Source organism: Borostomias antarcticus (genome assembly GCF_949987555.1).
Source record: "Borostomias antarcticus genome assembly, chromosome: 5".
Taxonomy (NCBI): domain Eukaryota; kingdom Metazoa; phylum Chordata; class Actinopteri; order Stomiiformes; family Stomiidae; genus Borostomias; species Borostomias antarcticus.
Window position 1 is genome coordinate 20,067,112 of NC_140238.1, and position 25,553 is coordinate 20,092,664.

General features: G+C 44.3%; 1 protein-coding gene across 2 annotated transcripts in view; it reads left to right on the top strand.

Annotated features, from left to right (window-relative positions):
- Positions 1-25,553, top strand: part of lmtk2 (lemur tyrosine kinase 2) — a 58,137-nt gene that overhangs the window by 9,348 nt on the left and 23,236 nt on the right. For both annotated transcript variants that reach the window (XR_014630434.1, XM_084437633.1), the window contains exons 2-6: positions 11,293-11,411; positions 18,805-18,958; positions 23,140-23,216; positions 24,380-24,498; positions 24,819-24,906. Coding sequence is in view for 1 of the 2 variants with exons in the window: in XM_084437633.1 (XP_084293759.1) it covers positions 11,293-11,411; positions 18,805-18,958; positions 23,140-23,216; positions 24,380-24,498; positions 24,819-24,906 (557 nt within the window). In the remaining variant the exon portion in view is untranslated. The remainder of the gene's footprint in view (positions 1-11,292; positions 11,412-18,804; positions 18,959-23,139; positions 23,217-24,379; positions 24,499-24,818; positions 24,907-25,553) is intronic.

Here is a 25,553-nt window from a genome sequence, read left to right on the forward strand (position 1 = left end):
TTCGCTTTTCATAGAACTGCAGGTCAACAACCCGACGGACGCACAAATCGGCATTCCCTTTTCATGGTGCGACGGCTTACGCCTCGCACAAAAAGGGCAGGGAAAAGGGCAACAGCCTGTTGGAAGTTGCAACTACATGAGACTAATCACAGTTAGTTTGTTCATATTGAGGAACATGGTTCGGGCTCAGGCTTGCTATTTTCTGAGAGCATTTCCCGCTTAAGTAAACCGCTCCCAAACCTTTGATGTTTTGCTGCGTGTTGGAGCCGAACTTGTAGACGGACTTGGCTCCGCCGTTTTATCCCACTAAGTGACCCTTGAACTCTGAACGCTACTGCGCATGTGTGACTTGGGGGAGAAAAACAAAACCAAAAAAACCTCTGGCTATCAAGGCGACAATAACGACAATTATATTCGTTGGTGACTATTTTTATTGTCGATAAATCAAGCGACAAAAACAACATTTAAATTAGTTGGTGACTATTTTATTTGTTGATTTTTGTCAACAATGTCGACTAATCGTTGCACCCTTATTGAGGTCATTAGCAAATTATAGGTCTCCCACAGCCTGCATTGCTGAAATACAGTCGGGAACAGTTGTGATAAAAATATTTTTAGGAGATCTCAGATGTGCTAACTATTTTGACATCCTTAACCAAGACCTTGATGAACAAAACAATTTGTCACTATTGTTCTTTCAAAACATTTGTGACGGCACAGAAAATGCCTCCTTATGAGTTGTGTGGTTATTTACCAGCTGCATATGATACCGACCTAATTATTGATTGAATATAAAGTAGCTGGGATTGTCCTTCAACTAAAAATGTCAAACACTTTGGAGTAAGTGTTAAGCTGATGAAAATTTGATAAATATCAGAAGACAACAAAATCAGAGTTTTTCTGAATTAACCGTGGACCTGGAAATTACAGGTGGTTCAGGAAGGGCATATTGCGGTCTTTGGTTGGCATGGACTAGGGAGAGCAGGCATGTTGTGTGATCCTGTTGTCATTGGATAGGCCTCTGTTCTGTACCGGGCAGTGGCAGGGCCTGCCTCCATAGTGTAGCGCTAGTGCACAATGTGGTCTACGTGGCACTGTGCAATTAGGATAGGTGGTTTAGCGGGGATCTCTTTTCGGGGGAGCATCATCATTACGAGACAGACAGTGCATCCCAACAGGAACTGGCCCGTACAGACTCCCCCCCGCCCTCCTCCCCGCACAGACCCGAAACTACCACCATCAGCTCCGCCGTCGCACCGGCGGCATCCGCCAAAAAATGGGTCAGCCCCTGCTCTCGTGTGGACAACGGGCCACTAAAATATGCAGGGGAGAGGAACAAGAGCTGGCAGCCGCCCGCACGTCAGGCCTCTGAGAAGCAGGTGAATAATTTGGTGGGCCTGCCAAGTCATTTTGGAGACCCAGTGATTCAGATAAGGCGAACGGAGGAGGGAGAGCGGAGCCGGCAGCAGAGGACACCTGGGCTCGGCCCCCCTCCCCACATGCGTGTGGACCGTGCGCTCTCTCCAGTCCCCTCCCAGCACGGCCCAGAGCCCCCTCTCTGAAGCCCGGTCTGAGGCCTGGGGTGCTGCTGACGCTGCGCTACACTAGTAGTAGTAGCCTTGTGTTGGTGGTCAAAGTCCATTTTATTTTTATACTGTAGCACATGTTCATACAAGCAAATGTAGCACACAGCTCTTTACAAAATAAATAAAAACAATTTATTAGTAGATGGTATTAAAGGAGTAGTAAAGGGAAAATCATGTTTAGCCCTGTTTTAAGGTTACTTATGATCATATACAATGGTTCAGATCAAAAGGTTGACAAAACGAGCACTTTTGAGAAAGTCTGATAATTGCTCTACCACCGTTTTGCTCATATAATGGATGTGGGTGGGCACCGTAAAAAATCATTAAAAAAACATGTTAAACTCTCAATTTCAAAGACACGAAACTCACCGAGGTGTTAGTTGGTGTTCTGACATATAATTCACCACAAAGTAAGATTCTAGTTCATCTGGAAAGGCTTTTTAAAATATTTAGCATAGAACTATTTAGTCGCAGCACATACGTAAACTTCCGCTTGAACTGATTCCGATCTCGTGGTTCGGCGAGCCTCCATCTCTTCCATTTACTGTAGTTCCTCCTCACTATATTCAGGCTCGAAACGATAAGCGCTGCCGTCAAAGTCTAATTCCTCACGATCAAATTCATACTCTTCAAGAAGAAGATCAGCCATTTTGATAAGCGTTTTCCGAACTGTAATCTAGGGCTTCCTTGTCTGTGAGCGAAAGAGTAGCGTGAGCAGTGAACAAACTAGCTAGCCTAGCTAACATAAACATTAACAATAGCTACCGTAAGTAGTTCTGCTTCCTGAATCCCCTCTGCAGATTGATCTACAGATCTACAACGGTCGCGTCAATACAAGTCAATAGATTTCATAAAATTATCAATAAAACCCTACAGGATTCATACTTTGCGGCGAATTTGATGTCAGAACACCAACAGACACCTTTACTACTCCTTTAAAACAATAGGAAAATAAAACAGGAGGGAATATGATAAAAGAGAATAGAAAATATAAACCGTAAAAAAAAGAATAAAAAAAAAAACATTGAGAAGATTTAATTATAACATTAAAGCTGCTTCGCAGCGATGAGGCGGGGCCAGGCAATTTCCGACAAGTTTAGGAGCAATAAGCGAGAGAATAGGACAACAAGAAAGTTGACATTCCAATGTTCATTTTGTACATTCGTATCGTAAAACATTTGTAAAACATTTTGATGCGTTGTAAGCTCGATTTTGATAATTCAACAATGGTCAATGAGTTTGTGAATTACAGTCTGAAGATCCAGTGTAGCAAGTTTGGTGTTAATTGATTGGAAAATGTTGGATGAGATATGTTTATTAATTTTTACAGGTTTTGTTTGCTTTTCTTCATAATTGAACATTAACTTCAGCAGCTGTGTACTCAGTCAGTTGCCAATCAATCGATTTAGTCATTGTAATCTTCGGCGGGGGTGGGGTAGGGTTGCCAACAGCGATGTCTCAGATTCGTGGAGCTTGCGTTGGATTGTGGGTAACGTAGTTTTCTCTGTATGAAGTGTTGGTTTCAGAGGACAGAATTAAACATATTTTAAAAAATTCAATTTTTGAGATAAAATTCCGAAAGAAATCATACTACATCTTGGATATGTGGCTAATGTTGTCACTTTTTATGAGGATGATCAGACATTGATTTGGCGAGAATTAATAGGAACTATATACAGAACTGTTAACAGTAAAACTTTTTGATGTGCCGTGGGCTCAATTTTTCATATTTCAAAAATCTGTGAGGATCGTTTGGTAAGGACAGTCTGAAGATACAGTAGATCAATTTTGGTGTCAATTGAACAAAAAATGTGGGAGGAGATAGGTTTGATAGGTTTAACAGTTTATGAAGAAATCAGAGTGATGGACTTAAAAATTCCTGCAAGGTCAAAGCGTATGAAAGTTTTGTCTCACTTGGGCCTACATTCACGTGGTGGTTTTACAGTGATAGCACCTATGGCTGATTTGTTATGATTTCTTAAAGTTTTAAACTTTAGCCTGTTGCTGTAGCGCCACCTTCAGGTTTATTGACCTACAATGCAGGTTGAGGACTTTGGGTATAGTACTGGAGCTATGTGCAAATTTTGGTGATTTTTTGTCCACGGGAAGTTAGACTTCAGTGGAAGATGGAGAATAATAATAATCAGAATTCCTGCAAGGTCAGAGTGTATGAAAGTTTTGTCTCACTTGGGCCTACATTCACGTGGTGGTTTTACTGTGATGGCACCTATGGCTGATTTGTTATGATTTTTTAAAGTTTTAAACTTTAGACTTTTGCTGTAGCGCCACCTTCAGCTTTATTGACCTACAATGCAGGTTGAGGACTTTGGGTTTAGTGCTGGAGCTATGTGCACATTTTTGTGATTTTTTGTCCACAGGAAGTTAGACTTCAGTGGAAGATGGAGAATAATAATAATAAGTAAAACATTTTAATGCATTGTAAGCTCAATTTTGATAATTCAATAATCTGGTCAATGAGTTTGTGAATGACAGTTTGAAGATCCAGTGTAGCAACTTTAGTATTAATTGATTGAAAAATGTGGGTTACAGGTTTTGTTAGCTTTTTTTTTTCATAATTGAACATTAACTTCAGCAGCTGTGTACTCAGTCAGTTGCCAATCAATCGATTTAGTCATTGTAATCCTCGGCGGGGGTTGGGTAGGGTTGCCAACAGCGATGTCTCAGATTCGTGGAGCTTGCGTTGGATTGTGGGTAACGTAGTTTTCTCTGTATGAAGTGTTGGTTTCAGAGGACAGAATTAAACATATTTTAAAAAATTCAATTTTTGAGATAGAATTCTGAAAAAAATCATACTACATCTTGAATATGTGGCCAATGTTGTCACTTTTTATGAGGATGATCAGACATTGATTTGGCGAGAATTAATAGGAACTGTATACAGAACTGTTAACAGTAAAACTTTTTGAAGTGCTGTAGGCTCTATTTTTCATATTTCAAAAATCTGTGAGGATCGTTTGGTAAGGACAGTCTGAAGATACAGTAGATCGATTTTGGTGTCAATTGAACAAAAAATGTGGGAGGAGATAGGTTTGATAGGTTTTACAGTTTATGAAGAAATCAGAGTGATGGACTTCAAAATTCCTGCAAGGTCAAAGCGTATGAAAGTTTTGTCTCACTTGGGACTACATTCACGTGGTGGTTTTACAGTGATAGCACCTATGGCTGATTTGTTATGATTTTTTTAAAGTTTTAAACTTTAGACTGTTGCTGTAGCGCCACCTTCAGGTTTATTGACCTACAATGCAGGTTGAGGACTTTGGGTATAGGACTGGAGCTTTGTGCAAATTTTGGTGATTTTTTGTCCACGGGAAGTTAGACTTCAGTGGAAGATGGAGAATAATAATAATTATAATAATAATAATAATAATAATATAGGCAAATACAATAGGGTTCCGGCAGCTACGCTGCCTGGCCCCTAATAAGTAAAACTACATGATAAAAGCGAGATTAAAAAGGTATGTGTTAAGATCTCGCTTAAAAGTTCCCACAGTCATTCTTGGGTTTTCTGGCAGGGTATTCCAGGGGCATAAAACATGAAGGCTGCCTCCCCATGTCTCTTGGTCCTGGCTCTAAGAACTGTTAAAAGTGGTGTGGTGATACACAAACTTGCTTGACAGAGAGATATTTGTTAGAAATGTTTTGTAATCAAAATTATTTTTTGAGTCACAAATTGCTTTAGTCACCCATTTGACCTTAGAAACGCAAAGTCATAATGAAGGCTAGCGAGCCTTGTGACTTTGCTGCTTCGTTGGTCAGGAAGTGCTGGAGGATGTGGTTGGTTTCAAATGGGCTGTGACTCATTAAGCTATCTGGGCTGCATATTGTGGCTTACCATTAACTCGCATGGTATTTTATTATTGGGAGGAGATTAGACAGACGTGTGTTTATTGCTTTACATTTTGTCATTGTGTGCCGTCTTTGTTTTAAGACATTTGATGACCGGGTTTTTGCTAAATGGATTGTCTAGGAAGAGGAGAGCAAGCAAGGCTGGGAAACCAAAGCGGTTCTGGGTGAATTCAGCCAGTGTCACGTCAGGCAATTCCACTCAACCTGAGTAAGCAAAGCAGCCTGATAGGGCTGCAGCAAGCATCAACCACGGATTCTCCTCCAACTCCCCCAGGAACCCCCCAACTGCAAGCGCGCACACACACACACACACACACACACACACACACACACACAGTCACACGCACGCACACACACACACAGAAACACAGTCATGCACGCGCGCACACACACACAGTCACAAAGATTCTCTCCCCCCATGAGAGTTGTAGCTCTTAAACTGTGAGGGAAACACTGCTGTCCTCCTGCCTGCCCTAGTTAATACACAGTCGGATGTGGCTAGGCTAGGTAACAGCGCCTGAATCTTTAATTTCCTCGTCATCAATATTTCACTGCTAGACCCGCTTCCTCTCCACCGTCCAGTCCAGCTTTAGCTCAGCGGAAGAGTGTGTTTCTGGATTATGTGAGGTACGGCGGAGGATCCTTTGAATGAAATAGGATGGAAAAAATCACTATCACCTAGGGACAGATGTGTCCGGAGTCCTGTAGCTCCTTCGTAAGGAAGGACTCGGGTGGGAGCGGCTTGTACAAGCGCTGCAGTGTGGCTCTGAGGCCTGGGAGGGGGAGAAGAGACAGGGCCGTCTCGGCTGATATGAGGGAGTTTCTCTTGCCTGCTGTGTACCCAGCACACTATGATGAGAGACGTGATAGGAGTGTAGAAAAGGCACTGGGCTGAGATGAGCCTGTATCCCAGATTTGTTCTTGCTCTTGTCACACAGAGGCCACAGAAGAAGGAAATATACTTTTTGTGCGTGGCAACACGCACCATAGATGGCAAATGTCAGGTTGTCAATCCCTCCCTCCCTCTGTCCCGTTGTTAAAGTCGCACTGAAATGAAAAAAGCATTCTGTCCCATTTTGGTTCACATAATTGTTCATAGTGTTCACCTATTCAACGATGTATGCAAAAAAATTACAAAATTCTACTTTTGTTGTAATCTTATATCAAAGTATATAATTTCTTACTTCCTGGAAAACGGTAGGTCACGTGCAATGACGACAACAGATTTTAGGCCAATAATCTCACAACATACACCGTCAATCAACGCTATCCTTCTATCGAATCTATCTAAAGTTCTTAAAACCCGTCCACTTGTCAATGTTCCAATCAAATTTCCCTAAACATATGTCCCACCCTCAGCTTGATCAAACTACGGAAGTTAGATATCAATCTCAAACGTCCGTTTCAGTGCGACTTTAACCTGCTATGTTAGGCAGTGGTCCCAGAACACCAAAATAAATACACTATGACCGCGCAGTATCAAGTTACTCGGTAGTGTAATGGATAAAGCGTCTGACTCCCATGTGTAAGGTCAGGGGTTCAAGCCCCAGTGGGGAAGATTTTTTTTGATCACTGGATGTTATAGAAGCAATGTGGTTACCTGGTGGTGCTATGTCAGTTATTGAGTGCAGTAGTCTAATTGAACATTTGAAATACTCCTGTGTTGTGAAATTATACCTACAGTATAGGTGTCTCAGTAATTACTAGGGCTGGATTAAAAAATCAAATGATTCAGAATTGATTCATGAATCCCAAAATCGATCTTTTATTTAATCAATGAATGAATAAATGAAGGAATGAATAGTTAATTAATTCAATGATTCATTCATTCATTAATTTTTGGAAATCAGTATCGATACCCAGCCCTAGTATTGATGTGTTGCATAACTTAGCAGTCATGTAATTGAGGTTACAGCTAAAAAAAAAAACAGGTTTTTGTAACACTAACCGAATTGATATTGAATCGAATCGAATCAAATTGAATCGTGATAATCGATTCTGAACCTTGTGAATTGGAATCGAATTGATTCTTGAAATTTGAATCGATACCCAGCCCTAGTAATCACCCATTATATATTAGGCTATACTTTGCATGTATTTACCAGGTAAATATTTCGTAATTGGGGGACTATGAAAGGAAGGGTTACCCAAAAAAATGTCAGAGTAAGTTAATTTAGCGAGAATATCCATAAACCTAGGGCCATGGGACTATAGACAATAAACTACCGGTGGAATGGTGGTGGAGCAGTAGCGGGAGCATTTCGGATTACTAGTGGACCGCTGTCCCTGATGCTAATAATCCACCAGAGGTCCACTTGCCATTCGATGTGCAAATGGCCAGGGAACCCGCCAGTGGATTCAGCTGGAAGTCCGCCGGTGGATTAGGCCCGAGGTCCGCCAGCTCGTCCATCGGTGTAGGTTCTCTAGCCTTGTGTTATCTGGGTTTATCCCTTACCTTTGTCCAGAAACAGAAGTTGAACCAATTGTAGCAAAATAGCAAACCTTACAGGAATCATAAGTGTAACTGCTTTAGCCACTGACCCTCTACAGACGCCTCACTACCATTAATGTTATGGAAGCTGCTGCTAGTTGTTGTGAGCTCATGAGCTTATTGTGCTGGATTAGCATTGGAAGCTTTGGAACTGATGTGTACAGGCGATAAGACCTATCTTAATTTATCTGACATTTTTTCATGTCATTCATGTCAATTCACAGCTATTTCAGTGGATAACTAGCTTCCGTCCTACCAGTCCTGAGCAGAAACAAGCCAGCCACACACATAAGCCAGGCTGGACCTGGCCTGGTTTAAAGAAAACGAAGGCTAATCATGACATCACCATGACTGGTCACTTGTGTGATTGCCATCTCTGATACGACAATGCTAGACCTGCTAGGCCTCACTCAAATCTGTCCTGATGTCTTGGTGACTCATAGCCCATCGTCCAAAACCTTTGAACCTAGCCTATACAGTGAAAGACCAATGAGGTAGGCTGAGGAGGTCACGTTGTGTAATTCCCAGCAAAGTTGACTAAGTACAAGTACCAACTTCCTGGTTTGTAAAATACAGGACAGGTGGTGTAAGAAGTGTTTTGCCATGATTTGGCTACAAGAGGCCACAATCTAGTACCAGGGTTTGCTTTTTCCCTATTTGCCTGTGGCTGAGGCCCTCATGCAAGAGGACAAAGCTGGGTGGCCATTGAATACCTTGTTACAACAGGAGACAATTTCACTTGACTGCCTTGAAAATCAAAGTGTAGGTTTATCGGTTAGTTTTCCTGAATTAGACAGCCTAAGCCAACACCTGTTTATCTGGTCGGGCACATTCGCTCAATGTGGAACAGAATGTAGGCTTAACAAATGTTTGCTTCTACCAAATAGCTGTTTGTACTGCACTAAGCCTTGTGACCCTTTGCATCAGCTGTGTTCTGAGTGTGCTTATATGAGATGAGGTCAGTCAACCATAAACTGCCTGACACATCGGATCATATCTAATGCTCCCCAAGGACTTGGGCAGGCTGGTGGAAGAGCCTGGCCTGGTGGATTGCTCCCTCTACAACAGCGCACACAGCCTCATCGATCTGCCTATCAATGAAGCCTTGCGCATCGTGACAGGATGCTTGCGTCCCACTCCTGTGGACAGCCTTCCCATTCTTGCAGGGATCCAGCCCCCTGGCCTCTGCCGCACAGGAACCACAGCACGTCTCGCCTGCCTCCACGACAGGCTCGATGCAACAGCAGAGCCCCCCCGCCCTCTCAAGTCGAGACACCCTTTTATGCCTGCCGCACGGGATCTCTTGCAGCAATGCAGAGATCTTAACATCAGTGAGGCAGGATGGGCGGACTGCACTTGGCGTGCGGAGAGGGAGGCAAACACCTCCAGACTCTGTGATTTCATCCCAGCCGCTGGTCCTTTCCCTACCGGGATGGACTTACCCAGACCGGTGTGGGTGAGGCTTGACAGTCTCTGGACCCTTCTGCTCATCAATGCACAGATGGGGCTTGGCATCCTGTGCGACATGCGAGTGTGGTGCTGAGGAACAAACCGCAGACCACGTCATCCCGGACTGTCCGATATATCGGACACCCAACGGAATGCGTGGCCTGACGGTCGTGGATGACAAAACGGTGAAGTGACTCCTGGAGGTGTGCCCGGATATATAGCCCGGTTGACCCCCTCACCCAGGCTCGGGTTGGTAAAAGGATAGCCCCTCGGCCTCAAGCCTGGGGGGAGAGGACCGCACCAACTAACCCAAACGATGAAGAAGAAGCGCACACACACACATACGCACACATAGACGCATATGCACGCACCCACACACTCAAGTAATTTCTTTGGGCACTAGTAATTGGCTAATGTTGTTGGCAAACCCCTTGTACATGGCACCTTTAAGCTGAACTGAAACTTTCGCTTCGCTGCCTTGTCGTTTTTGTCAGGTGGGCCCAAAACTAATCACACATAGCGAGTCCAAGCTAATTAGCAACAAAAGAATAGTGAGCTTCACTTGGTAGAAAAAGAAAAGAAACCGCACCCTCAAGCTCTTGATGCTGGGTGATTTATTCAGACATCGTTTCGGCCTAGCGGCCTTTGTCAAAGTTAAGGCCGCTAGGCCGAAACGCTGTCTGAATAAATCACCCAGCATCAAGAGCTTGAGTGTGCGGTTTCTTTTGTTTTTCACCTGTTACCAGCACCTCTCCAAGACTACGGTCTGCGTTTTCTCCTTTTTCCTCAACCTGAGCCTCACTTGGTAAGCTATATTGTACCATAAGCCATAACTTACTCACATATCAAGAAAGTGTTGTTGCCAAAACCCCTATGAAGATGTGGATGTAAAGTTTGGGCAGCTGTGGTAATTTAGTTAAGGTGAGCGGCCGGAAAATAGCATGAAGGAAACTTGGGGGCGTGGTGCCAGAACTCCCTTCCGCAGTGTCCCATCTGTCTGCTTTTTTGACAGAAACACACACACACACACACACTGCCCTACAGACTCAGGAGGATGCTGTGAGCCTGATGGGGGGTATCATGGTGACAGAGCAGGGAGTGGGTGGAGGGAAGCCTGCAGTCAGCGCTGACACTGTAGTGGAATTAAATCTGATCGAAAGTAAAAGGATTTGCCAAGGTTCGCTCAAAGAGGTTAAGTCTGATTTATTGAGAAAACATACGAGCGCAAGGACTTCAGGATAACGCACGTCAGTGGTATCCAGCAGAAGTCCCGCAGTCTGGTCTTATACACAGGTATGACGCTTCCAGGGATGTATTAAATGGCAGACATCATCAACAATGGTCAAGAGTTGAGACACGTCAAGAGTGATATGAGAAAAGGGTGGTAAATCTTGCAGGGACAATGGAACAAAGGATGGTTATTCTAGGGCAGACAACGTCTAGGTGTGTCGACCTCCTGGAGAGCTCATCCTGAGGTTAGCACAGCTATGTGAAAGGTTGAGGGAGGTAGTGAAATTACAATTTATATGACAACACCTAAATCACTGCCACTGCATCCCCCCCCCCCCCCCAGGTCACTAGGCACCTATCATTGGCTGGACAAATTGGTTCTTGGGAGAGGTGATGTGGTAAACCCCCCTTCCCCCCCCAAAAAAAAAACCCAACCTGATCTACTTTGCTATGATTAAATGCTGCTATTAGTAGATCTGAAATGTCTCATGCCCTAAAATCCATCAGATGTATCACTATCAAAGAAACCAAACCTGGTAAATGTTTAACTTTATATCGCCGCGTCCTAGCTAGCTCTCTAGGAGTCATGTGCTTGGGTGCACCTTGAACTGTTCTGTATCAGCATGATTCAGTGAGTGGAACCAATGTTGCCGTGCCGTGTTGTTCCAGGGGAGCCCGGGGGTGAGGTGTCCCTCTCTCTGGTGGTGTCGCTGACCGCTCTGCTGGCCATGCTGGTGCTGCTGGCCAACTGCATGACCTGCTGCAAAGAACGGCAGATCAATTTCAAGGTGAGAGACTAGGGGGCACCCAAACGTGCGCACGCACACACACACGCACACAGACACGCGCGCATATAGTGAAAAGAAGTTAGTCAGATAGTCATGCTATGGTGATATGGATTCAAAGCACGTAAGTTAAACCAACCAACCCTTTACAATACTATAAGATGTAGCCTAAGCCTTAGTGTAACATTCTAGCATTAACACCTCTGGTCATTGGGGATGCTCCGATCGTTTGGCCACCGATTTTAAATCGGCCGATTTTCACTCCGAATGACTTGAGAGGTGGGCGCCAAATTGGCTGGTCGCAAAAGACGATCTTTTAAGTCTATTCTAGCTGGAATAGCTTGACATCGATACAAGTAGAAACTTGGATACTTCAAGCTAAATGTTATAGAGTGCTGGGCAGGGTGGGAATTACACGACGGTCATGGCCGCCAATGCCCCTCCCTCTGGCCGTGATGTCCCGAAAATAATTATAAAGCCACCGTGGCTTTTGTGCCCCTGCTAGTATCTAAATCTTGAGGTTGCTTTAAAAGCATCAGTGATCTCCTGTCATTTTCTGGATATTCCGAAATGAGATTCAGTTGAGATTACATTGATATCAATAAAACGTTACACTGGTAGTATAAAGCTTAGTGGCTTTGATGCGACGTGAAACTGGCACGCGCAACCAGCTGCAAGGACTGCTGCTGCGTTGTGGTTCGTTAAGCGCAAGCAAGCAAACAAGGTCTGAATTGACTGTATCGGTAGCTAATACATTATGATCAAAATGCCTTAGCTATCTAGCCATTGCACAACTATTCTTCTTTTTCAACAAAATAATTTCCAGAGCAGAGAAAGTCTCTCTTTGTGCACGGTGATGGCTAACGTGATGGCTAGCAAGCTAACTCCACAGACCACAGGCACAGCTTCAGTTAGCTAGCTAATGTTAGCTAATGTTACATTACTGACAGCCAGCATTGTTAGTGCTAAGTAGATAGCTGACTTAGAGTGCTTAACTGACTCAAACCTTCTGTTTTTATTAAGTTGATAGCCCTACTAGCTAGCTAGCTAGCATAGCTAGATTGAATCCGATTACACTGGCTACTGATGGCTAGCTAGCTACCCTAATTACAGTACATTGTACTATATTGCCTTTCTAGAATAATGCCGTGACTAAAGAGACCACATCAACTGAAACGGATTGTGCTGCTAAGTAGGGATGTGCACGGTTAACCGAGTACCCGAGTAGGCGATCTGCTAGTCGGAAAATAAACACTACTTGGTTAATCTAAAGGCTATACAATATGGCATGTTTTGCCGTGAAAGCGCACATTTCTGAGCGCCTGTGCCCTTTTTCAATTGTTACCAAAGAGGATAGAGCGTTGGTGGCTGCCTGGAGAAAAGCGCTGTATACAGAGTCTTTTTTCAAGCGCTCCGGCTTTTTGAAACCATTGCCATCTCAACTTTTCAGAAAGGCGCTGCCAACGTCACTGCGGCTCTTTCAGGCAACCAATGATCAGATATTAGATAGGGCATGACTCGTCAGCTGTCTGGGGATCCCGGGGGACCTGGCTATTAAACGGAATATCTGAAAGTGCACCAATCGTAAAAATAGTAAATGCAGCCAGCTGTCAGAGGTAGTGATGACTGATTACTAGTTGACTACTGTCTAGCCAGCTAACTGGTTACGTTTTAAAAGCTATATTTATTTACATTGACACAGTTCTTGGGTGCAAAGTTACGTGGACACGAAAACTAGCAATAATTAGCCCATGGGCTTGCTAATGCTAGCTGTCCATGGTTCGGTTTTCCATACTGTTAAGCATTTTCGGATCAAACCACCGTGGTTTTGCATAGTGTTAAAGCATTTTATGGATCGAGCCTCGGACTTTCAAACCTGTTACAGCGTAGGTAGCCTAGAGAAATAGTGAGTATAGCCTAAATATATGCCACTTCATTTGTTTTGTTTTGACAATTACTGTGCATAGTAGGCAGTGGTGTAAGTGGACTTTGTACTCTGGCTCCACGCAGCACTCCCATCATTTTGCGGTAGGCTAATCATGTTGGTAATGAGGTGGTGCTGAAAAAGACAGCGAGTACCAGCACAGGTCCATGCGCATGTAGCCTACTCCTATAGTTTTCCAGCCTGCTATAAATAAATATTGAATGAATAGGCCTATTGTTCAATAAATCTATTTAGTTTTGCATGGACATTTCTCTAATGAAGGCTTTACGCCGAAACATCCATTATTGTCCAATAAATTGGAAATAGGCAGTGAGTGCCGCGGTTCTTCTGCTTTTTAGATAGCGCTAAAAATTAATTAACTTGTTATCCGGCATTGGCAGTAAAGGCTTGGTTTAATACTTAATTTTGATTAGTAAATTAGAGGTCTGGTTGCATATTGTAGGCTTAGAGTTTTCAGAGTAGCCTATCGATAGGCTTAATAAGCTATATGAGCTGGGCAGTGCATCCACATTAAAAGGCTGCGTTTTTCGATTCCGATAGCTTAATGAAAACCTGGTTGTGGGTTATTCAATCTGATAAGTAATGCATCCAACCACACATCAGCTTTTAAAGATGTTTATTTGCAAGGACATGGAAGAGACATGAAAGCACCGCCACGGTAATGACGGCGGAAAAAAACGTTATCCCCTCCGAGGGGGCCGGGGTTAAATGCGCTCTGTCTGGACAGTATCTTTTTTTGAGGAATCTTTTTTTTGAGGAATCGGTTACTTGAGTAGGATCAGGTTAGGTTACTCGGTTTTAAAATTAGTCGAAATTCCCATCCCTACTGCTATATGCATGGATGATTATCAGGCGGTTGCTTGGCTATACTATAGTGCTACATAGCATAAGTGAAGGGGCATAATGCTTGCTCGGCTCCATATGATTCAGCCATGATTGAATGACTTATGACAACATTATGGAGGCATCATTTGATACAAAAAGTGAATAAAGTAGGCCATTTATGTTTTTAATGTCATTCATGTTCTTATTAATGTCAGCCCATTCAGTTAAAGGGATTACTGAATTACTGCTTTAAAGTCATTTATTTGTAGGCTTCAAATCCTCTTATTTCACTCAATGGGTCTATTCATGAATTAATAAGTGATTGATAATGGGCAACCTTAATCTAAATCTATGCAAGCAAAGACAGTGTCATCATATCGGTACAATAATATGGGTAAGACCATTCTAAGAGTTGACAATTTTTGAAGGATAATACAAAGTGAATATATCCATAAGTGTTGTTATTCCGTCTTGTTTTGTGGGCATGTCAAAGAGAGCCGTCAGTCAGAAATGATTGACAGGCCGGCCCCCAACTTCCACACATTTGTTGTTTGTAACCATAGTTACCTCGACACCAGGAAATTTACAGGCATTTACAAAGCACTTAATAGAAACGTGAGATGTCCCATGTACCTTTTAATCCCCAAACACTATAAGAATACACGTTATCTAACAGGCCATATCCTCGAATTTGTGTTATTTGGAAAAAGTACGATAAAGGTGTAACGCATCTCCCTCGCGACACCAAGGAAAAGCACCCTGTAACCAGCCACGCAAGCTTGATAGCTTCTGCTATTAGACTAACATTATAGCTTTCAGCCAGCTACGAACAGTGTAGTTAGTCAAATAATTGCAACTGTGGGATCAATTAAATCATTGTAGTCCATTCCATATACAAACACAATACACTTCATAGAAAGGGGAGATGATGTAGCCTACATATTGCCTACTGATCCTACCCCTAATTATGTGGCAGACAGCATGTGGAGCGCAGAAATTCAACGATAATCGATGAGTTTGGAGAGACAGAGCGCCATGCAACAAGACTCTGAGCGCTCAGCAGACAAGGGGTAGCCTACTCCGGGGCGTGGTGGAGGTATCGGCCCCCAAAATCCAGATTGGAGCATCCCTACTGGTCATCAGTGTTTTTAGAATCCCAGCATGCCCTCAAGTAAGGCTGGTTATTAGCAAGGACCTCATGATGCATATCACGATACATGGGTCACAATACGATTGTATCATGATACTTTGTGATACGATACATATTAGGGATGTGCGCAGCGACTATTTTCTCTGATGACTAGATGTTGGTTTTGTAACCGACTGGACTAGTCTAAAACTGCTATTCCCAAGTTTCTACAACAAGTGCTAGTTAAAAAAAGGAGGGGATTTCTCAAACTCTGCAAGCTAAGATATACTACTTTCTTGATGTTTCCCAACCACTCAGCAGCAGCCGATTTGCACTCGCAGGACTACTTTCACTGGTGCAATACAGTTCTTGGCAAAGATCTCAATGTGATTTATATTCTATTCTTTAATTGAAGAAGAGTAGACTAGCCTATAGCCTGTAATGTTTCAGTAGCCTAAAATTAGATTTTCACATTAAAGACTGTGGACGTCGGAATGGATACATACAAAGACAAATTTATTCAGATATTAGTCCACAGAAGTTGTAAAAAGTGTAAATAATAAAGTGAAAGAAATAGCCTACTGTGCAAAAAAATAGCCTAAACAAAGTATACAGTTTTGAAAGTGTTATCGCTATTAGTTGAAATAAATGGACTACAGCACAGCAGATATGTGTCGATAGTATGGCCTATGCACAATTTTGCATATTATGAAACAGTGACCATGCAGTGATAAGAGACCAGGCTTACTTAAACCATAGCCTGCATTTTTGTTCAGAGAAATCAACATATCAACACCAGAGACCACGTTGGATGTGATTCTCAATAATCCAGTCGAATGAATGGCTCATTAGACACAACCTCTTTCAAATCAAAGTACTCATAAACTGCTGGTTTATGACCCAACAGCTGCGCAACTCAATAACGCTACAGAACTCTCTCTCTCTCTCTCTTTCTGATCCTTCCTTGAATGAGTCATCTCATTCATTCATCTGCGCAATCTCTATTGTTTATGCTGCGTTCCTTTTGTATGGGAATTTGGCGCCTATACACCCATACGTAGCCTATCGTCTGACATCCGCGGTCTTTAATATTATAGTAATTTAACTTATGCTATTCAATGATCAGGGGTGCACAGCACATTGCCACTAAAGTGTGCTCATATTAATTAATGTAGCCAATCAGCTAATCAGTTGGTTTGTGAAAGTCAAGACGTGACGGAAATCTGTGCAACAATAGGCTATGACTAGATTCCAAGAGACGCACTCGCTTTCACAATCTAATTGCTGAGTTGAACTCTGAAGGAGGCAGACCATTACATTTGCAAAACATAGGTTTATGCATATGAGGAACTTTATTGCAGACACTCAGGTCCATATAAGGGGCGGCTGTAGCTCAGTTGGTAGAGCGGGTCGTTCAATGATCGAAGGGTCAGCGGTTCGAATCCCAGCTCCGACTGTCCACATGTCGAAGTGTCCTTGAGCAAGACACCTAACCCCAAATTGCTCCCAATGAGCAGGTTAGCACCTTGCATGGCAGCTACCGCCATTGGTGTGTGAATGTGTGTGAATGGGTGAATGAGAGGCCATTGTAAAGCGCTTTGAGTGCCGCTAAGGTGGAAAAGCGCTATATAAGTGCAGTCCATTTACCATTTACCATTTATAAAACATTATATTTGCACAGTAGGCTACTATTTCTTTCACTTTATTATTTGCATCATTCTTTGTGGACGTTTGAATAAATTTGCCTTCAAACGTTATTGCCCTCCGACATCCGCGGTCTTTATGTGAAATCTAGTTTTAGCCTACTGAAACATTACTGGCTATAGGCTAGCCTACTCTTCTTCAATTAAACAAAATAAATCACATTTATATATTTGCTAAGTAATAAGCTGTAAGGACAGGTTGAACTACTGTTTTGCACTGGCAAACAAAGGAGTGTGTGACAGCCCTGCATGGGCCCTTACATAGTCGCCGTAAGCTATTGACCTGAGAACGCTCGGGACTAAGTGGCTCTACGCAAGCATTTTGGTACACTCCGCGCGCTGGGCCGCGTCTTGTCAGGTGCACTACACCGCCCCACCAGCAGGGGAAATCAGTGTTTATAGTCCGGTGACCTATGAACTCTCCAGACTGAACAGAAGACGAAGAAGAAGAAGAACTCTCCAGACCGCATTCTCCACAGCCCCCCGATCTGAATACAGGCGATCTGTATTATAAATATGTCTGAGCTGCGCCTCCTTCTCCGCTGTCAATTGCAGTGTATACTTTGCCGCCATTATTCAAAACTAGCTCTGTTTACGATTGTCTTTTCGCTGTTTCAATCAGAATCCCCCTCTAGTGCCCCATCGGTACACGTGGAATTGCACTCGCGGCTTGCGGTGCGTTTGGATTTTGAGCATGTCACACGGAGCTCCGCGAGGCCGCTTCAACGTCACCTTGCGGAGCCTTGCGGCGTCGCGTACGGCCTTGCGCGCGGAGCTTACGGCGACTATGTAAGGGCCCTTAGCTTGCAGAGTTTGAGAAACATCCTAAATTTTTCTAACTAGCACTTGTTGTAGAAACTTGGGAATCCTGTTTTTAGACTAGTTGTGTAATCGGTTACAAAACCACCGTCTAGTCGTCAGTGAACATAGTCGCTGCACACATCCCTAATTGATACAGTATTACGGAAATGTGGTACAGTATCGTGGGAAAAAGTATTGCTGTATTGATTTTATTGCACAGCCCTACCCTCAAGCCACTGTGTAAGTTCCATCACTTTATATACTATAGATCATGCGTTCCCAAACTCCATCAATGTGGGCCTCCCCTCTGAAAACAGTGACACACCTGCGCCCCCCCAAATTTGTCCATTTTGCAAGGCAGCGTTATCTAGCCCATAACTTTACACAGCTAAGTTAGCTCGGTGGCACCTGCTGCTAGTTAACGTTATGACGTTTTCGCACAATACATTCATTCCTGCGGGGGGGGGGGGGGCTCTCTCTGCACTATCCACACATTTAGTATACATCTCTCCCATTATTTATTTAGATCTCCTGACCTTTAAAATCATGTTTCATTCATAAAAACCATAGACATTTCAAAAATAAAAAACATGTTTTTCATGTTTTTTTGTTTTGTCTTTTTCTAACCATCCCTCCGCGCCTACCCTGAATTTCTTTGGGCCCTCCCAGGGGAGGCCCGCCTCACAGTTTGGGAATGCCTGCTGTAGATCATATCAACTCCACAAGTGAAACCGTATGTCTTAGTTACTGGGGCTGTGCAATAAGATCGACAGCAATATATTGTGATATTTGTTCCTGTGATACTGTATCGATTTTCCATGGTACAGTATCGATACATACTTTTCCGTGGTACAGTATCGATACATACTTCAATGTATTGCAATATGTATTGTATCGTGATAGTCATATCGTGACTCATGTATTGTGATATGTATCGTATTTTGAGGTCTATTGTGAACCCACGCCTCACCCATCATGTGTGCCCGCTCACAGGAGTTCGAGGACAACTTTGAGGATGAGATTGACTTCACCCCCCCGGCCGAGGACACCCCATCCATGCAGTCGCCCGCCGAGGTGTACACCCTGGCCGTGCCCCCCGTGGCCCTGCCCGGACCCCTCCACCTCCAGCCGCCGCCCCGCATTTCCGGTAAGACACCCACGCCTATCAGTTCTGGGTCATATAACCATTTGGGCCATATGACATAGACAACACCGCCTCCTGTTCAGAATGACGGCTGCACAGCACCATAGAGCCATACTGACTCCACCACACACTAGGGCTGCACAATTAATCGTGAATTAATCGAAATCGCGATTATGATATCCGCAATTAACTAATCGCAAAAGGCCGCAATTAATGTGATTAATAATTTTGCTTTGAATTGAGTGTGCTAGGACTACACGGACAAATCACAGGCGCTTATGCTGTCTGACCAATCACATGCGTTCCCGCTGAGTGCGCTGTGCGCAGCAATTTCACTGAGAAGACAGATAGCAGTAGGTCAAGACCAGTGTCACAAGGGTACCTGCAGCCGTGAGTAGTGAAAAAATGAACGAAAACGAGGTCAGTGAGTTAGTAGCAAGAAAGGGATCAACGTCTGTGAATTGGGAGCATTTTGGTTATTATATATTAATATTATATATTAAATATTAATCACAATTATTAATCGCAATTACCATTTTGAAGCAAATAATCGCAATTATTATCTTTTGTCATAATCGTGCAGCCCTACCACACACTCCACTTTTATGGAGCAACAGCAGGCTCACTGCCACCCATTACAGGCCTCAAGGACTGGGTTGCACCGGCTGATTAAAGTGAAGTGTATCACATCAGGTTGAGTTTACTCTCATCCCCCCATCCCTCTGTAGTCTTTTATACTTCAATTGGAACTAGGCCTGCCCCCGACTAAAGATTTTCCTGCTCGACTAGAAGTCCTCATTTCAAGCGACTAGTCGACTAGTCGTTCCTTTGTTATTATGATGATTATTATTATTATACATATAACCTTACCATACACACCGAGCGAGCGGCAGCAGCCGCCTCAGCAAAGCGGTAGATTAATTCTCAATGTGTCGGCATTCGGCAACACAGCTCATTTACTCATTTATTTAAACACAGTCATATAGCCTATAATAACTGTAACACGGAAAACAAAAGTAGCCCACACACATTTCGTTTTTCACAACAGCCGAGCGATCAGTGAAGAAATAAAAAATAAAGGGGAGCTACATGAGAACTCAATTTTCCGAGGTCAGAATGCAAACGAAAATGTAGCTGGACTATTATAGGCTATACGCACATTTCTTAACAAGAGGCCGAACGAATGAGAACGATGAAAAGAATTAGGCCTACGTTGGCTTCTCACCAGGCCCGGCCTGTGCATTTCTGCCGCTCTAAGCGAAAAGCAATTATGCCGCTCTCTATTAGCAACGTAGGCCTACCATATCGACAACAACACAAAGGCCAATATAAAGCGAAAAGCAGCAACAATACACAAACACCAATATGCCATACATAGGCCTATGCCCTATAGGTGCTCGGTGTCAACAATATTAGCTTCAGTATGCATGACGCAATATGCGGGATCCATACAAATAACACCAATGTCTGCATAATAAATATAATCTGGCTACAAATTATTTACAGCAGAGATAACAGCACATCTATTTTCCAAATAATCCAATTTCAGCTCCTCAAGCTAAAAACCAGTGCAAACCTCTCCTATGTGCGTAAAACAAATACATACACGCACACACACGAAATGTGCGCATTTGCGCAAGCACATTATATCAGCAGATTCTCAAACTAAATAATACCAGTGTAAATCTCAGTCCTATACCACTTTATCATGTACGTAAAACACACGCACGCATGAATGTGCGCATTTGCGCAAGCAGTTTAAATGATAAGTGCAAATGAAGATTAGCTTCATATCTATTAGCCTACCTTTCAGAAGCGGCACGACGTGCCTTCATCGCAGCGAAGGTCAATTGCATCCTCGACTTCGATTCTCTGTGCCAGTTCGTGTTCTATGGAGAGCGTTGCAAGTCCATTTCAGTCTGTCCTTTATCATTGTACTACAAAGGTCGTTTTTTATTAGTTTCAACTTTGAGAAGCGTTCTCCAGAAGCCGGAGTCAACTCCACAAAAAGTTGCTCGTGAACTTGACGGTAGATCTGGTCCTGGAGGCAGGCTAACGTTAGCATCTGCTCTCGTCATGGTGCTGCTAGTGCTACAGCTAGCATGCTGTTTCTTCTTGTGGACATATGCCTGTAGTTGGTAGTTTGGCAATCTCCTGACATTGTGTGCTTGACGTTAGATTTGAAGGCGGCCTGTCTGCTCCGATGCTGCTAAAGCTAGCACCTGCTGCTTCTTCTGGAGCAACTGAGGTAGTTGTGCTAATGTTACTTGTGGTAGCAGTCTCTTGGTTCGGTGGTGGATTTGAAGAAGGTGCGTCATCCTTGCTACTCCCGGTGGGATCAATATATTTAAACAACGAACCTCTCTGTTTTTGGAGTGCTTGGTCCTTCAATAGTCTCTTTTTTGTAGTCGCTGCCAGATAATTTTGCTCGTTTGGACAACATGCTTCCATTTTCCCTCAGTCATGGCGCGTGAGAGCTGGGGGCGAGGCGGCGGCAAGTGCAGACATTCCTCAGCCACAAGGAATGTGTCAATCACGCAGGCTCAACCATTGACGCGCCTAGATTTTTTATTTTTTTAATTAAAATTTGGCCCTTGGTTGGCTCACATTTTGCCGCCCTTGCCAAAGTGCAGCTCTAGGCAATTGCCTAGTCCGTCTATACATACGGGCCGGCTCTGGACATTGTTATCCCAAGCAGATTTTGAGTTTTTTTTTTCTTTCTGCGACTAAGCTACTAATGAACTTGCTCGACTAGGACTCTTCTCGTCGACTAACGTTAAGTCGACTATTGGGGGGGCAGCCCTAATTGTAACACTGTCACACTCCCCAAGGAGAATATCATATCTGATGATCTCCCACAGTGCCGGCTCTAGACTTTTGGAGGCCCTAGGCAACATTTTCTGTGGAGGTCCCCTTTTTAAAAAAAACAACCTATCCCACCATCAAGCAATAAAGACTGAGGCACCATCATTGATTCGTCATGTAACATTAGGTCATCACTTTAGGCTATCATCAGCAGCAAACGCACTTGAGTATATCATTCGGTTGGAGCCTCAGCCAATCAGATCAATCTATTGCTGGGGGAGGGGGGGGCTCCCGGAAATCTGTTTTTTATGATCTCTGGCATGTACTGTATCCAATTAGAACATTAACACTTTTTATAGTTTAAAATAAAAAAAATTTGAGGGAGCCAGGCATTTGCCTACTCCGCCTATAGGAGACACCGGCTCTGATCTCTCCTCACGTAGCTCTGTCTAGACCTCTGCTACCACTCTAAAACACCGCAGCATTCTGGCACCGGCAATCTCAGTGGGTTTAATAGCTGGGATACTGTCGCCGTTTAAGTGGCTACCGCACATACACCTCTCTCCCCTTCTCAGTATCCTGTTCTTGCATGTAGTGTATTGCTTGTGTCTGTGTTTATTCCTTGTGTCGCAGGATTTAGGCTGTGCCGTCTGCTGTACAAATTAGGTAATTAGGCCCTACCGTATCAAGGGCTTGAAAACGGCACTCTTTACAGGTTCAGCACGTCACAAAGGCCGTCTCTGTTCAGGCTGCATGTTGGTTATCCTACTGATTATATCATGTACGATTGTGAAGGTTTATTCAAATAGCTCGCTGAATTATGTTTGACTGCATGCCATGTTAGAGTAAGTAGGTTTCACCCAGATTTGGTGTACTCACCAGAACAGTAACTAGCCCATCTTAGCTTATTCTGTCTGTGAATAAACTGGCCACTAATAGCAGTGATGCAGGGAGCCTAATACGTGTAACCAGGATCGCTAGTCTGATTATGTGAACAGACACAAAGGAACATTACTATTGGTTTAGTTTTTGTGTAGTAGATTAATCACAGAGTTCCTCACCTTCTCGTTCTGCATGAGCGTGTGAATCACGGTCAATCATGGGTTTTCATATTAGAATTCCCTCTCTTCTCTAAAGGCAACATATCTCGTGGCTGTTTAGATCCCGGCCAATACTAGACTCTGAACACCAGTGAGAGACCTGTTTACAGCCACCAACCACAGTTTGAAATACATTTCACACAGCTGGTCTCATTGGGTTTGCATGGTTCGGTCTGAATCAGACTCCAGACACTGTCTCTCTCATGCTGGCTAACTTTGGCCACAGCCACACTAGCTAACTGACTACTCTGTTTTTTGGGGGGGTTGGCCACCACACAGAGGTCTCCACCGGCTCGCAGGTGGCTCGTCACACTCTCAGCTACATACAGGAGATCGGGAACGGCTGGTTTGGCAAGGTAAAGTAAGAGGTCTCCTTGTGTGTGTGCGTGCGAGCCCCCCCCCCGCCAAATAATTATATTTCGCATGCAATGTCATAGTCAGGTTGGCATGAAGACAAAAGTAGTCTTTGGTTTGCGTTTGAACCTCATTCTTTATTTAACGTGCTAAACATGATTGAATTGAGGGGGGGAGAGACAGAGACATGGTGGCAGAGAGACAGAGGGAGCCTTTACCAGCAAGAGAAGGGGGAGAAGTAGGAGCACGTGAGAGAGAGAGTCAGGGAGTAGAGAGGGAGAGAGGGAGTACAGAGAGAGAGAGAGAGACAGGGAGTAGAGAGAGAGAGAGAGAGAGGGAGTACAGAGAGAGAGAGACGCAGAGAGAGTGAGAGTCAGGGAGTACAGGGAGAGAGAGAGAGTCAGGGAGTAGAGAGAGAGAGAGTCAGGGAGTAGAGAGAGAGAGAGAGAGAGACAGGGAGTACAGAGAGAGAGAGAGAGAGAGAGACAGGGAGTACAGAGAGAGAGGGAGTACAGAGAGAGAGAGAGACGGAGAGAGAGTGAGAGTCAGGGAGTACAGGGAGAGAGAGAGTCGGAGTACAGGGAGAGAGAGAGTCAGGGAGCACAGGGAGAGAGAGAGAGACGAGGAGTACAGAGAGAGAGAAACAGAGTACAGAGAGAGAGAGAGAGAGTGAGAGTCAGGGAGTACAGGGAGAGAGGGAGTCAGGGAGTAGAGGGAGAGAGAAAGAGCCAGGGAGCACAGGGAGAGAGAGAGAGAGACGAGGAGTACAGGGAGAGAGAGACACAGGGAGAGAGAGAGACAGGGAGTACAGGGAGAGAGAGACACAGGGAGAGAGAGAGAGACAGGGAGTACAGGGAGAGAGAGACACAGGGAGAGAGAGAGAGACAGGGAGTACAGGGAGAGCCCGATAACACAATACCGAGCGTCAGTTATGTTTGACTGATTGTGTCATGCACTGCAGCAATTCATAATGAGACAATTCATAAGGAGCCAGAACCAGCCTTGGGCCCAGTTTCATGAGCACCCTTTCCCACCCTCAGCCATACTGTCCCACCCTCACCCATACTGGACTTTGTCTTGATCCACAGTGGAAGTCTTAATAACCACTACCCACTCTAAAGTGTGTGTGCGTGCGTGCGTGCGTGTGCGTGTGGGTTGTCTGCAGGTCCTCCTCAGTGAGATCTACACAGACCCGGGAGTGGCCAGGGTGGTGGTCAAGGAGCTAAAGGCCAACGCCAGCGCCAAGGAGCAGAATGACTTCCTGCAGCATGGAGACCCGTACAGGTAATAATCTGGACACCGGGGATGAACTGATTCTAGATTAAGGATTGAGATCAGTTCAGATGACAGATTGCAGTTGTAGGGAGATGTTGTTGTGTAGCCTCAGCAAGGCTGTACCCTGTAGCTTCTCTAAGACTAGCAGCACCCTCTACCTGCGTCTGAGGACACTACATCAGACAACAACACATTGGCCAATTTATTTCTTAAACCTTTACATTAAAGTCATATTTTTTTCATGGCAAAGGTCATTCAAAGTAATTATTCACCCACCCCCCCCCCCGTAAAAGCACATCTTTTTGAATGGTTTTTGTTTCTCTCCACAGAGTTCTTCAACACCCCAACATCCTGCAGTGTCTGGGCCAGTGTGTGGAGGCCATTCCCTTCCTGCTGGTGTTTGAGTACTGTGAGATGGTGAGCGGGACCGCACTAAACCACACCCACACACACACACACACGAACCACACCAACCTCAGCTTTCTGTTTGTAACTCAACACTAAGTCAGTAATATGATTTATTGTATGTAGGCTATTACTGCTTATCAGCAGACGTGAACGCTTTGCATGTTGGCTACTCGATGGTTAGCCTGGTGTCTGTGGCAAGCTTGTTTAGCTCGACAACGCCATTGAACAGTGTCCAATAAGTAGGCATAATTCAGCCGTCCTCATCTTGGGCTCAGAGCCCCCCCTGTTCACTATCCTGAGCTCGCCTGTGTGTGGTGTGGGGGTGGTAGGTGGGGTGTCAAGTGGGTGTCATGGCTGCTGATTTAGCCTCTGTTTTTCTTGATCTATTCTGGGGGTTTGTGGGGCACAGCGCCTTGGCCCTGCCAAGGAGTAAGCCTGCACAGCAGGTCCTCAGCTCAGCAGCCGTCTCAGGTTGCCCCCCCCCTGCCCCCCGGCCCAGTAAAGCTACAGGCTCCGCTTACACCCACTGTCACTCCAGCATGTTGCTGTGTTCAGGCTTTTTTAACACCCACGCCGGCAATCTGAAGGAATGGGACGGCGCAGCTTTTTTGTGTGTCTGTGTCTGTGTGTGTGTGTGTGTGTGTGTGTGTGTGTGT